Raw genomic sequence first — 14340 nt, 5'->3', positions numbered from 1 at the left:
TTAAATTGCTCTGCTTCCTAAGGTGAACTTTTGGTTTACTCATTATGTCCCATTGCCCTATATATAGGACACTTAAAAGACTTAAAATGAATAATTTATAGGACTTGGAATTCTCCTGCCTCACCTTCTGAGTAGCTAGGATTACAGGCATGCACCACAGGCCCAGTAATTTTATAGGTGTCTTATATATGGAATGATAGAACATAATGGGTTAAATAAAACATCAGTACCTTTGTGTATTGCATTTTCTGATAACAAATGTATGTGGGTTTTCAAACCACAACCAGTTATTCAATACCAGCTGGTGTCTGGTTCATTTCTGATGCTGACTCCCAGAATTGGCACAAATTGCACACATTAAGGGCACCATTCCACAATACTGCCCCCACTTGAGATACTAGTTGCATGTGGAGTCCTCGGGTAACCCACACTTAGGTGCAGCTGACTGTGAATTCAGCACATCCTCTTCCTCTGATATATTTTCTTCTTCATTATAAAGTATATTACTCAGGAACAGCCAAATGGAAGAGATACATAAGAAAAGATATTGGGGGCAGCTAACCCAACTTCTGGGACCTCTCCAGGCAGGCTTCCTTCCTAGCATGTCAGTGTGTTCCCTGAACCAGAAGCTCCCCAAGTTGGGTGTTTAAGAGTCTGTTTAGTAGAATCTTTTCCAGGCCTGAACTGGTAAGAGAAGGAAGGGCTGAGAAATCCAACCCTCTACTCACATGTTTGGTCTTTCTGGTGACCAGCACTCATCCTGATGTCTTTTAGAAGCTCCTGCATGAATCACCTCATTACCATAGACTCAGATGTGGTAGGAAGGGCCTCCGTACAGAAAACAAAAGATAAGTCTTACCTTTCAGGAAATTGCAAGGGTTTAGGAGATCTGTGCCAGGACAAGATGGGAACAAAGACAAAACATCATTTTATTATATCTCACTTTTATACTTGTATTAAAAATGCTAATATTAGGGGCTGGGAAGATAGCTCAGTTGGTAGAGTGCTTGCCTTGTAAGCACAAGACTCTGGGTTCGATCCCCAGCACCCCAAAAAAAAAAAAAACGCTAACATTAGTAAAACTGCTTTTTTCCTGTTTTGGCCAAAGACTCCCCCCCACCCCAAAAAAAATTACGTTATTAATCATTCCATTGTTACTTATGTAATCAGATCTACCACTTATATATTGGATTCATCTGTTCTCAGCAAATTTAAATATATTCACCATGAAAATTATCTGGGGTAAGAGAGGGACTCAGAATTCTATTAGGAACATAACTATATATGAAAAAGAAAAGTACTTAAACTTCCTGATGAGGATTGTTTATTTATAATTTTTTAAAGGAGGATGATTATTCATTAAATAAGTGTTGGGCTGGATGGTAGCCAAGTTCATTTCCTATTCTAAAGATTCAAAGACAGATAAGCATTAAAAATTATTCTTTGTTCAGTACCTGAGTAAAACAAAGCTAAACCTCTAAATTGGACTTAACATACATTTAAGTTGTTCATTTTGAATTATCATAGGCTTGTTTTGCTTAGTGTACTTAAAACCTGATAATACCACTCTAAATGCAGTTCGTGACTACACATGAGCCATATGTATTTTTAGTTATTTATAATTTATCTTTATTGTTCAGATGTAAATCAGTGACATTGTTTCTATTTTCAACATATTTTAATGGAAAATATCTGAGATGCTGAAAAATGGTTATTTTGATCTTTGGTAATCTGTGCAGCCTACAGAAATTAAATTTATAAATTAACACAGTCTTTGAAATAGTATCCTGATTGATGGTGGTGCTCATTAATCAGTCCTTAATCATTGAATCTTGACTCCAGATTCTTTTGTTTGTTTGTTTTGGTGGTGGTACTGGGGTACAGCGGTGCTCTGCCACTCACTATAGCTCCAGTCCTTCTTATTTTTTATTTTGAGACAGGGTCTTGCTAAGTTGCCTAGGCTGGCCTCAAACTTCCAATCCTCCTACCTCACCCTCCCAAAGTCACCAGGATTACAGGTATATGCCACCATGCCCGACTAAAGAATTTCAGATTTTTGTTGCTACTGTTCTGATTCACTTTTTATGCAACCAACCTATCACATTCCCTAAATCTTAAACAACTGTGTTTTAGTTTTGTACAGTTTTTTTGTAACTCTGAAATCATAAATTCTTAATAAGATGGTTTTTGGCTCACTGCTTCATCCCTGAAAACAGACTGGAATTAGAAGCATTATAGAAGACTGGAAGTGTGTGTGGTTTTTCAAGAGTCGTCATCAGCCAGAACTAAAGACTAGCCCCATGGGTTTTTGTGTACCCATATATTCTTTTTTTTTTTTTTTTTTTTTTGAGGTACTGGGGATCGAACTCAGGGCCTTGTGCTTGCAAGGCAAGCACTCTACCAGCTGAGCTATCTCCCCAGCCCCCATATATTCTTAAAACATCATAGTGAGAGCTTAGTAAATTTGGTACGGGCAATTAAACAATTGAACCCAGGGGCACTTACCAGTGAGCCACATCCTCAGCTTTTTTTTTTTTTAATGGATTTTTATTTTAGATGTTGATAGACCTTTATTTTATTCATTTATTTGTATGTGGTGCTGAGAATTGAACCCAGTGCCTCACACATGCTAGGCAAATGCTCTATCACTGAGCCACAAGCCCAGCCTCCTTTTTTTTTTTTTTTTATTTAGAAACAGGGTCTTGCTGAGTTGCTTAGGGCCTCACTAAGTTGTTGAGTCTGGCTTTGAACTGGTGATACTCATCCCTTAGCCTCCCAAACCGCTGGGATTACAGCATGCACCACTGCACCTAGCAGTAAATTATTGATAGAAATTGAGAGTACATTGCCACTAATTCTCCAAAGGTAATTTGTCTATCAAGACAGGTTGAAAAATGAAGATTTTTTTTCCCAACTAAACTATATTATGAAGTCTATGAATCCATTTAAAAAAATCTGAAGATAGAATCATTCTATAATACTTTCAACCACTGTAGTTCTTAGAATATTACCTAGGATCACCATCTCCACATCTCTCTCTTTTTTTTTTTTTTAAGTGTAATAATCCAGGCATAGAGGTAGTACCAGATAAGATTCTTTTTTAAATTTTTTATTTGTTCTTTTTAGTTGTACATGACAGCTCAACTCTTAATGTTACTATAGTTTGACTTATACCCACTCTTAACCTTTGACCTTCAAAAAATTGCCTTTATTAATAGGGTCTGATAGTCTGCTTATAAGCAGCACTTTTTTATTTTTTTGTCCTACTTCACTTATTTGTGGCACTTGAAACCTCTTTCCTGCTTGTGGATGGTTATTTTCAGAATACCTGTACTAATCTAATCTCTTCCCTTTGTCTTGACCATTCCTTTTCAATATTTTTTGCTCATTCTATTCCCACTCCTCTGCCTACCTAATGTTTGAATTCCTTAAGAGTTCATTCAGTAGTCTTTATATTCCCAAGGTGATATGAGTCCCCCCTACCATTTCTACTACTATTAATATCAAGATACCCAAATAAATAGTTTGTCCTGAATTCTTTTGCTAGACCCAGAACATTACTAAAGTCAAGGATTTGATCTGATTTTGTTCCCTCACTTTTTTTTTTTTTTTTTTTTTTTTTTTTTTTAATCCTCCAGGTCTTAGTAGAAAATGTTTTCTTCAAACTGGCATGCCGACCACATGTAATTCCAATGCTACTGCAGTTGTTTTTTGTGGAATCAGGCAAGCCTGATTCTGAAATTTATGTGGAAAAACAAAGGAAACTGAAATAATCCTGAAAAAAAAAATTAAGTGTATTCTAACCCTCTCAAATGTAGTAACTTATTTAAAAACCTTAGTGTGTTAGTGGCTGGGGGATAAATAAAATATACTAATGGAACAGAACACAATACTCAAGAAACACAGTATATGTCTTAAGGAAAGGATGAACTAACCATTCAGAGAATGATACTCATCAATTGGTTATTCAAATGGAGAAACTATATGCAGATTTCCATGTATTGTTGTGCTCAGAGTGTGTCATACACATATTTCTTGTATGTGTAAAACATTGGAAAGTACTGCCTTAAGAGACCAGGCAAGATTATATTTGCATGGTTGCTTTAGGAAGGAAAGGGTAAGAGAAACGAGTTGGGGTACTCAGGGACAAGTGATTGACTTTGTTTATTAAAGGGCGTAAGGGTAGAAGTGAAATGTAATGCTTTATTCTAAACTTGTATTTATCATGGCTGTGTTGTTCTCTAAAGGTTTGCTCTGTGATTTGCTGTGGTCTGACCCAGATAAGGATGTGCAAGGCTGGGGAGAAAATGATCGTGGTGTTTCCTTTACTTTTGGAGCTGATGTAGTCAGTAAATTTCTGAATCGTCATGATTTAGACTTGATTTGTCGAGCTCATCAGGTATGAAATGGAAGACTCATGGATATTTTATTATTTGTTAACCTCGCATTATTTATTTTCAAGAAAATGTCTAAGAAAGCTCAAGTGACTTAGTACAAGGAAAACAGTAGGAGAGGCAGAGCAAGTACCTAGATCTCACAGTTCATAGCTGATTTGTTAACCTTCTCTTACTCTAATATAAAGTGTTTCAAAAGAATGTTTTTGTACACAGTATAATGCAACCCTAACAGAATTTTCTGGGCTGGGGATATAGCTCAGTTGGTAGAGTGCCTGCCTCACACGCACAAGTCCCTGGGTTCAATCCCCAGCACTGCAAAAAAAAAAAAAAAAAAAAACGCATTAAAAATTTTTTTTTGTTTTCAGTGCATTCCTGAAGCTTTCTATATGATGTCTAGATTTTTTATATGGTCTTTATATATTATGGACAAGAGTCAAATGGTTGTCCTTAATTACGTGGATTTTTTGTTTGTTTTTGAGGCAGTTTTATCACCATTTAATCTTTCAAAACCAATATATTTGGCAACAGTGAGGAATGTTACATGTGAAAGTGGTAGAGCAGAATTTACTAAAACAGTTTGACAAAATTCTGGTATTTTTTTTTGTCATTTTCGCTTTATTAAATTTTTTATTTGTTCTAATTAGTTATACATGACAGTAGAATGCATTTACGCATTTTGATAATCATACAGAAATGTATGTTTCTCATTGTACATGTAGGATCATGTTTTTTGATAATGACAAACTACACTATAAAAAAGTAGACACTGGAGAATTAGATTTTAGACTGGATATTAGATATCAGAATGTGATCATTGTTTTAGCTGTGATTCAATCATTATTGTTATGTAAGAAGAATCTCCATGTTTTCCAGAAATGCATACTCAGTTCTTCAATAAAGTGTTCATACTCTAAACATGACTAGTGTAAGATACATTGATCAAAAGGCATTTTGGAAAGTCAGTCTTGGCTGGAAATGTAACTCATTGATAGAGCACTTGCATATCATGGTGGAGGCCCTGCGTTCTAGCCAAAGCTCTGCAAAAAAAAAATAAAAAATAAAAACCAGAAAAACAGAGAGGAAAGATAAAAATCTTTCTTAGCCACATATGAAGCTACTGGGTTTTTTTAAATTTGTAAATGTATTTTTAAGATTCCTTGTTATTGATTTGTTAAAGTAAAATTTACTACTATTCATAGTACTTCCCTTTTCTTTAGTTTATTCCCCATGATGCTTGACTCCTTCTCTTTCTTTGTGTGATCCTAAGTGATAAAAATGACTGTTTTCTTGTTCTCTGTATATTATATACTTATCACATGTTTCTCTGGTCATACTATTGAATGAGATTCCCAAACCCTTTCCTTTTGTCTTCTGATTGTCTTTTAATCAGTAAGTATTCTATTTATGATTTTGATAATTAAGCATTCTATTAGGTTTCAGAGCAGACTTGCTAAGTTTCCTAACTAAAATCCCCACTGGTAATTATTTTTTTCAACCATAGATCTCTTATTCAGTGGTCTTAAAACATGTCAATAATGATTTTTAAAGCTTCCAAGTTATTGAACTAACTAGTTTATTTGCTGTTTTCCAGAAACCATCAAAATCCTATTCTGCTTGGTTTTTGGTTTTGGTTTTGTTTTTTCGGCAGTACTGGTGATTAAACCCAAGAGTGCTCTAGCACTAAGCTACATCTCCAGCTTTCTTTATTTTTTATTTTGAGAGGGTTTGGCTAAGTTGCCCAGGCTGACCTTGAACTTGAGGTCCTCCTTCCTTTCTCCCAAATGTCTGGGATTACAGCCCTGTGCCATTACGCCCCCTGTTTTGCTTGTTTTCAGTCATGTTGTTTCTACAAATGGAGGCTTATGAAAGGAAATAACACAAACTTCAAATATTTGCTTTAAAAAAGTATTTGAAAGAATGAACAAACAACTAAGAAACATATACTGGGTGCCCAGCACTACTATGAGCTGGGAATAGAAGAGGTGGCCACAGTTTAAACTGAAATGGATAATATCTAAAATTTACCATGAGGTAAATATTAACAGAAATATGTTCTGAGTACTGAAAGGTAGGAGTTATTTTAAAAAGTAAATGATTTTTGAGGCTCTTTCTAATATTAGCAAACATTGTAGGGTAATTTTCTTATTGAAGATATTGATATCTAAAACAGACTTCAAAAAAGTTATCTTCCTACTATAAATAAATATAAAATGCCTATCTCTCATTTGTAGAGTTGAGAAACAAATTGTTTAAATCACTTAGGAATTGACAACAGATTTTAGAAATCATATTAAATCAATAAGGAAAAGCATTTTTATAAAATTAAATTTATCAGCAGCTAACATAAGGAGCATGATCTGTGTGACTTAACCCCAACTTAGTAAATGTTTTCAATGTTTCAGTATGGTACTAATAGAGGGTTTAAAAGTGAAACAAGAAAAAGGCTCTTTGCAAAGTCTCTTTCTTGTTTTTGCTCATTTAACTAAGATTCTGTAGTTGGATTCTAATATTATCATCAAAGAAGTACTTGGTATTCCAGTTCCCTGTGGACATTATATCTACTAACTTTTTTTTTTTCATATGAGTGTTGAAAATATGATTCTTGAGCTTTTTAGTGTTTTTCACTTTTAACATTTCCTTTGACAGGTGGTAGAAGATGGATATGAATTTTTTGCTAAACGACAATTGGTAACCCTATTTTCAGCTCCAAATTACTGTGGTGAGTTTGACAATGCTGGTGGAATGATGAGTGTGGATGAAACATTGATGTGTTCATTTCAGGTATGATATAAATTTTTAACAATTAAAACTATTGTCAGAATAATTTTTTTTCTTTAGATTTGTGATCTTTCTTTGAGCAAAGTGTTGAAAATCAGTTTAATGGAGGAACTATAGCCTCTGAGACTCATTAGAGATCCTACTTTTCATCACAAAAGTTTCCAGCCTCTTTTGGTATAACATCCCATGTGAGAGTTTTAGGAAATATGAATTTCATCAGGTGATCCTGAGATGTTTAAATTGTTAAATTCCCCCATATGACCTATTGGATATTGGCTTTACCTACTAAAAGAATAAGAAGGCAATGGATAACTAAGGGTTTTGCTTTCTTTTGCAAGATGGACAGGTGGGATAGACATTGGGAAGAGAAAGAATTATATTATAAATTCATGTGAAAATAAAGTAGCAATTTCAAAAGGTACTTTCCAAATCATCTTAAAGTACCTATTATAAACATAGAAACATTAATACTTTGAAAAGGGACCAGCTGTAGCTTTGGTGTGCTGCTTACAGATCATTCTTGTTCACTGACTTAAAACAACTCTAGTACTTTAGTTTTATAAGAGTTATTTTATGGCCTTCCCATGCACACACTATACATTTATTCTTGGTATCCCTGGGGTTTTTGGTTATAGGACTCCCCATGGATAACAGAATCTGAGGTTGCTCAAGTCATTTTATATAAAACAGCACAATATTTGCATGTAACCTGTGCACATCCTCCAGTATTCTTTAAGTTACTTATAATGGCTAATGCAATGCATACACGGTGTAAATAGGAACTGTACTGTATTATTTAGAGAATAACTATGAGACAGAAAAGTCTATATATTCAGTACACATTTTTTCTTCTGAATATTTTCAGTCCACAGTTGGTTGAATTCTTAAATGCAGAGCCCATAAATACTTAGGGCCAACTCTATTTCTCTTTCAGGTCTTATCCTAACATTTGCTGTAGAGGAGTTGGATTAATACATTCATTTCCCCAGGGCATTATAATGCTCTGAATAGTTTTAAGAAATACTTTATAAATGTTTTCTATATGTTTTTCTTTTAAAGTCATGATATTTTCTCTATATAATATAGGTTCAATTTACACTCACTAGTTTGAGTATAATAAAAAAAAGTCAAAGGTAGTGTTTGCAACAAATGGAATGATTCAAAACTTTAAACTTTGGTGGTAATGTAAATTTTAAGTAATATAAGTGTTTTGGAAAACAGTTTGGTAGTCATCAAAAGGTTAACCGTACCCAGTACTGCCCCCCAAAATGGTAAACATAGAGTTGATGCAACAGTGAAAACAGGTCCACACAAAATCTTGTACGTGATGTTCACAGCAGCATTCTTCATAATAGCCAAATAGTGAAAATAATCCCAAAGCCCATTGGAATAACAAGTAAAATGTAGTATATTCAGTGGAATGTAATTTACTAATAAAAGAAAATGAGTTACTCATACACACTGTAACATTTTGGGAGCTTTGGAAACATAAGTGAAGGAAGCCAGTTGGTCACAAAGACCACTTATGATGCCAGTTACAAAAAATGTCCAGAATAGGCAAATCTACAGAAACAAAATAAATTAAGTGATTGCTTATGGTTGGAGGGAGATGGAGAGCAGAAATGGTGGGTGACTGCTAATAAAAACAAAATTTCTGGTGGGGTGGACAAAAATGTTCTAAAATAAGATTATGGCCATGGTTGTTAACTGTAAGTATGGGTGCTAAAATCTTGGCTTGCTGCGCAATGTAGTGTATGCTAATAATCCCAGCTACTTGGGAGACTAAGTCAGGAGGATGCAAGTTTGAGACTAGCCTCTGCATCCTAGACCCTGTCTCAAAATAAAAATAATAAAAAGAGTTGGGGATATAGCTTAGTGGTAGAGTGCCCTGAGTTTAATCCTCAGTGCCACAGAATAAAAAGCATAACCTTGGGCTGCGGTTGTGGCTCAGTGGTAGAGCGCTTGCCTAGCATGTGTGAGGCCCTGGGTTCGATTCTCAGCACCGCATATAAAGAAATTAATTAAATAAAGGTCCATCGACAACAAGAAAAAAAAAAAAAAAAGCATAACCTTGACTTGAACACTTGAAGTAGATAAACTTTATGGTATGGAAAATGTGTTAGTAAAGCTGGTCTTTTTAAAAAATTAAGATCTATTTACTACCAATTGGTAACACAAAAATAATTTTTTTTAATTTAAAAAGAATTTATACATAACCAGTAAGATCTAAAGAGTTTATGAAAAAAAAAAAAAGAGTTTATGACTTGAAGATTAATTACCCTGCTAAACAAAATATGTCAGAATTATGGTAAGAACTTGGGTCTTTTGACTTTTAAACTCGTGAGATGTAATAATTTGAGAAAAGTCTTAAATTTCAAGTGGGTACTTGATAGAGTTAGTGTACTCAAGTTTTTTACTAAAATATTTAATGGAATAGTACACAAAAAGTGTTCAGATATTTGTACCTTCTTTTGTTTGTTTTTTGTTTGGTGCTGGAGATTGAATCCAGGGCCTTGTGTATACCAGGCACTCACTCTAACTCTGAGTTACACCTGTACCCTTGCACATTCTTCAAATGTTTATGGAACTTAGCTATTTTATTCTACATTTTATTGCATTTTGATAAATGTTTTGAAAGAATAATATTGTTAATTATTTACTTTAAGATATTGAAACCATCTGAAAAGAAAGCTAAGTACCAGTATGGTGGACTGAATTCTGGACGTCCTGTCACTCCACCTCGAACAGCTAATCCACCGAAGAAAAGGTGAAGAAAGGAATTCTATAAAGAAACCATCAGATTTGTTAAGGACATACTTCATAATATATAAGTGTGCACTGTAAAACCATCCAGCCATTTGACACCCTTTATGATGTCACACCTTTAACTTAAGGAGACGGGTAAAGGATCTTAAATTTTTTTCTAATAGAAAGATGTGCTACACTGTATTGTAATAAGTATACTCTGTTATAATATTCAACAAAAGAAGTTAAATCCAAATTCAAAATTATCCATTAAAGTTACATCTTCATGTATCACAATTTTTAAAGTTGAAAAGCATCCCAGTTAAACTAGATGTGATAGTTAAATCAGATGAAAGCATGATGATCCATCTGTGTAATGTGGTTTTAGTGTTGCTTGGTTGTTTAATTATTTTGGGCTTGTTTTGTTTGTTTGTTTTTGCTAGAATAATGGCAACTACTTTTAATTTTTTTCCTGAGACATTTTTAAAAGTGAAACATGGGAAGAGCTTTAAAGACATTCACCAACTATTATTTTCCTTTACTTATCTACTTATGTACCTATTTGATCTTACTAAGAAAACTTATGCCTCATTACAGTAAAAGAAATTTTAGAGATTGATAGTTTTTAAAAATATGCAAACTATCCAATCCAATAATTTTTAATCAAACCGTTTGGGCAAACATACAGCTGATAGTGAATATTTTGCTTTTTACAGAAATTGCCACTGATTTGGATTTGTGCACTCTAATTTTTAACTTATTGATGCTCTATTGTGCAGTAGCATTTCATTTAATTTTAAGATAAGGCTCATATAGTATCACCCAACTAGTTGGTAATGTGATTATGTGGTACCTTGGCTTTAGGTTTTAATTCGCACGAAACACCTTTTGGCATGCCTAACTTCCTGATAACACCCTCACCTGCATCAGTTTTGTTTTTGGGGTTTTTGTTGTTGTTTGTTTGTTTTTAGATCCACAGAACATGAGAATCCTTTTTTGACAAGCCTTGGAAAGCTGACACTCTTTTCCTCCCTCTGTACGAAGGATGTATTTAAATGGATGCTGGTCAGTGGGACATATTGTCAACTATGGGTATTGGGTGCTTCACTGTCTAATATTGCTATGTGAATGTTGTATACGATTGTAAGGTTGTGTCACTAAAGATTTTTATTCTGGTTTTCCATAATCAAAGGTCATATGATATTGTATAGATATGCTTTGTAGTGAACTATAGTAGCAATAATTTCTGTACATGATCAAGAGTTTATTGCAGCATTTCTTTTCCTGTTTTGTTTTGTTTTGTTTTTTTGTTTTAAGGGTTAGAATTAACAAATGGCAAGGAGTAGAAAAGGCAACATAAAGATTTTAGAAGGAGAACTTACAGGACACAGATTTGTGATTCATTGGATGTGATTCTAAAATCTTTTATTGAGCATTGTCAAATTTGTAAGCTTCACAGGGATGGACATCATATTTATAATACTCTTCTATATGTGCTACCATAGATGTGAAATTTTTGACCTTAATATTGTCTTTGAAAATGTTAAATTGAGAATTCTGTTAACTTACATTTTATGGATTGGCGCATTGTATTACTGCAAGAAATATTTGATTTTTCAGCACAGTGCAAAAGTTCTTTAAAATGCATATGCCTTTTTTTCCTAATTCCATTTTGTTTTAAAGCACATTTTAAATGTAGTTTTCTCATTTAGTAAAAGTTGTCTAATTGATATGAAGACTGACTGAGTATTTTTATTTTGCTTTTTCTTTTCATTGAGACATTTAAACACATATTTTGACATCTTTTCTGAAAGTGTTCGGAAAATACATTGCATATATATTAGATTAGTTCACACATGCTTTTATCTAATGAGTTTTAATAACTTCCTGATTGAAGTATAAATTGTGCAATGTCTAATAGAAGCATTCTTTTGAAGATATCTACTTCACACTGAAGTACATCTACAATAAAAGACTTTAGCAGGAAAAGAGCAGTCTTTACATCAATATTTGTTAATTCACGTTAATCTGGATCCTACTGACTGGCTTTTTGTAAAAAGTCTTCTCTAAGTCAAGACTAAATATGAAAAAATAGTCACTAAGCAAATTAATATTGGTCATAAATTTAAATATTAGAAATTTACCATGTTGAAGAAATCATTCAAGCACTCTTAAAAGCACTTTAATAACTTTTATTCACATCCAAATAGTGTGTTCGTCACAACGTGGTAAATTTGCTACTTAAAACTAAATTTCTTAGGAGAAAATAATGTGGAATTCCAGTGTCACTGACTTATATTGTTGCTTCTGTACTTTTTTCAGTGTAGTGATTTTCTGTATACAATTTAACCCAAATGTTATGATATTCAAAATCCTTAAACATACTAGATAGGTACTATAATAATAGAGGATCACATGGATTAGAAAAGGCAGGGTTATTATGGTCAATATCTATTTATTCTTGATAGAACCAACTACAGTTGATCTTTTGACTTGAAACTTTTTAACATTGTTTTAATTTTGTCCAAGGAAAAATTTTAATCATCAGCCAAGGACTGATTGGTACAGAGTTAAGTCATTTACTTCTCAGTGTTCCTTTATTTTTGTAGAGTACTCACATTCCTGAAGTTTTTTTTTTTTTTAACTGAAAAATGCCAGGAAGAAAACTTTAAAAGCTTTAAATAGGTGCTATCCTTTAAATAGGTGCTACATCAAAATTATCTTATTACAGTTAGTTAGAATGACAAAAACATGAAGAAAGCATGAAGTTACTTACAGTGGGACTTTTCAAATACATTCCCAAGTTAAGCTGCAGTTTCTTTACATATTAAGTTGTTAACAGTTTGCAATGTACAGAGGCAGCTTTAGTTGAAGTTAAACAATTCCCATCTTTTCAATCAAGCCTCTCAGCTTTGGGATATTGCATACAACCTTAGGCACTAACACTACCTTCTGTCAGTATCCAATGGATATGTTTGTTATCCATACACAATTCACAATTCACAGCGTTGACTTAGTTGAGTGATAGTCCCTGAGCTTAAGTGGTTTGACTTAAAAATTTTCAACTTACATTGGTTTCAGAAACATTCAGTAGAAACCATACTTAAAATTTTGAATTTTGATCTTTCTCAGGCTAGCAATAATGGTAAAATGCTGTTTCTTGATGTTGCACAGAGACCATTAGCTCCCAGTCACACAGCACACCATCAGGAGAGTAAATGAATTATACTCTACTGTGCATCCTTTGCACAGACCAGTCCTTTGTATTAAATGCATTTTAGACTTAGGATATTTTCAAGTTCTTATGGATTTATTAGGGCATAACTCTGTTGGAGGTATAGAAACATCTGTCCTTGCAACAAGTAGAACAGCTGAGTCTCAGCTAATCATAACAATGAGCTTTCAACCAGTCACTGCCTACAAACTGCCAGAAATGTCCATAAAAGGTAAATGCTGAACCATAACCAGTCAAGCTGTTTCTGTGTGTCCTTTCCTTCTGTATGTAGTGCCTACCCCTTGGCAGAGCTCTGAATCGTCTGTGCTTCAAGAATGTTGCCTCAGCGGGCTGTGGTTATTGCTCAATGGTAGAGCGCTTGCCTAGCATGTGTGAGACACGGGGTTTGATTCTCAGCACCACATAAAAATAATTTACAAAGGTATAAAAGATTGCAAAATAAAAAAAAAGGAATGCTACCTCATTTATTTATTTTTTGCTTAAATAAACAGGTAAATTTAGAGGGAAAAAATAGATTATTTGAAGGATGAATGTGTTTGGGGCAATACACTTTCAAAAGAATTCATCAAAGGCAATTCAAGAACATCTTATGCTGTATCTCTTAAGAATATTAAAGTCTATTATATTCAGCCAAGGAAATGAACTATGTCTCAGTTTTAGAAGTTCAGGTATGTTCCCTTTTCTTTATAAGAGCCCAAACTTCTGAGCCAAAAGAACAAATTATCTTTTTTACATCTTTATACTAAAAATGCATTTAGAGAACAATGATGATCAGGCTAAATTTGCTATTACTACCAACTTAATCTTCCATCTCCCTTTCTTTGTGAGATCACACCTGAATCAGAGCTCCATCTGAGCCAGACAAGGTGACACACACCTGTAATCCCAGCACCTTGGGACACTGAGAAGGATTGCAAGTTCAAGACCAGGATCAGCAACTCAGCAGACCCTAAGCAACTTAGCAAGACCTTGTCTCAAAAACAAAAAGGGTTGAGGATGTAGCTTGGTGGTAAAGCCCTTGGATTCAATCCCCACTACCAAAAAAAACTGCACCTGAGAAGAAACAATATACGCTCTGACTACCCTTTTTGCTAATAGATCCAGTGTTTTATAATATCCTAAAATAGCTAAAAAGGTAAGAATTTTGAAGTGACAGAGCATACATTGCAAAATGAACAGGAAACA

At 33.9% G+C, this 14340-nt stretch overlaps 1 protein-coding gene and 1 non-coding gene across 3 annotated transcripts in view; both read left to right on the top strand.

Annotated features, from left to right (window-relative positions):
- The window catches only part of Ppp1cb (protein phosphatase 1 catalytic subunit beta), a 39948-nt gene extending 28286 nt beyond the window's left edge, over positions 1-11662 (top strand). For both annotated transcript variants that reach the window (XM_047522335.1, XM_047522334.1), the window contains exons 7-9: positions 4248-4399; positions 7044-7178; positions 9842-11662. In XM_047522335.1, coding sequence (XP_047378291.1) covers positions 4248-4399; positions 7044-7178; positions 9842-9946 — 392 coding nt within the window. In that variant the 3' untranslated portion in view covers positions 9947-11662. The remainder of the gene's footprint in view (positions 1-4247; positions 4400-7043; positions 7179-9841) is intronic.
- Trnaa-agc (transfer RNA alanine (anticodon AGC)) lies at positions 9111-9183 on the top strand. The gene has a single exon. It is a non-coding gene; the product is annotated as a tRNA-Ala (tRNA).
- Positions 11663-14340: the final 2678 nt, after the last annotated feature.

Source organism: Sciurus carolinensis, chromosome 13 (genome assembly GCF_902686445.1).
Source record: "Sciurus carolinensis chromosome 13, mSciCar1.2, whole genome shotgun sequence".
Taxonomy (NCBI): Eukaryota; Metazoa; Chordata; class Mammalia; order Rodentia; family Sciuridae; genus Sciurus; species Sciurus carolinensis.
This window is presented reverse-complemented; position numbering and strand designations above follow the sequence as displayed.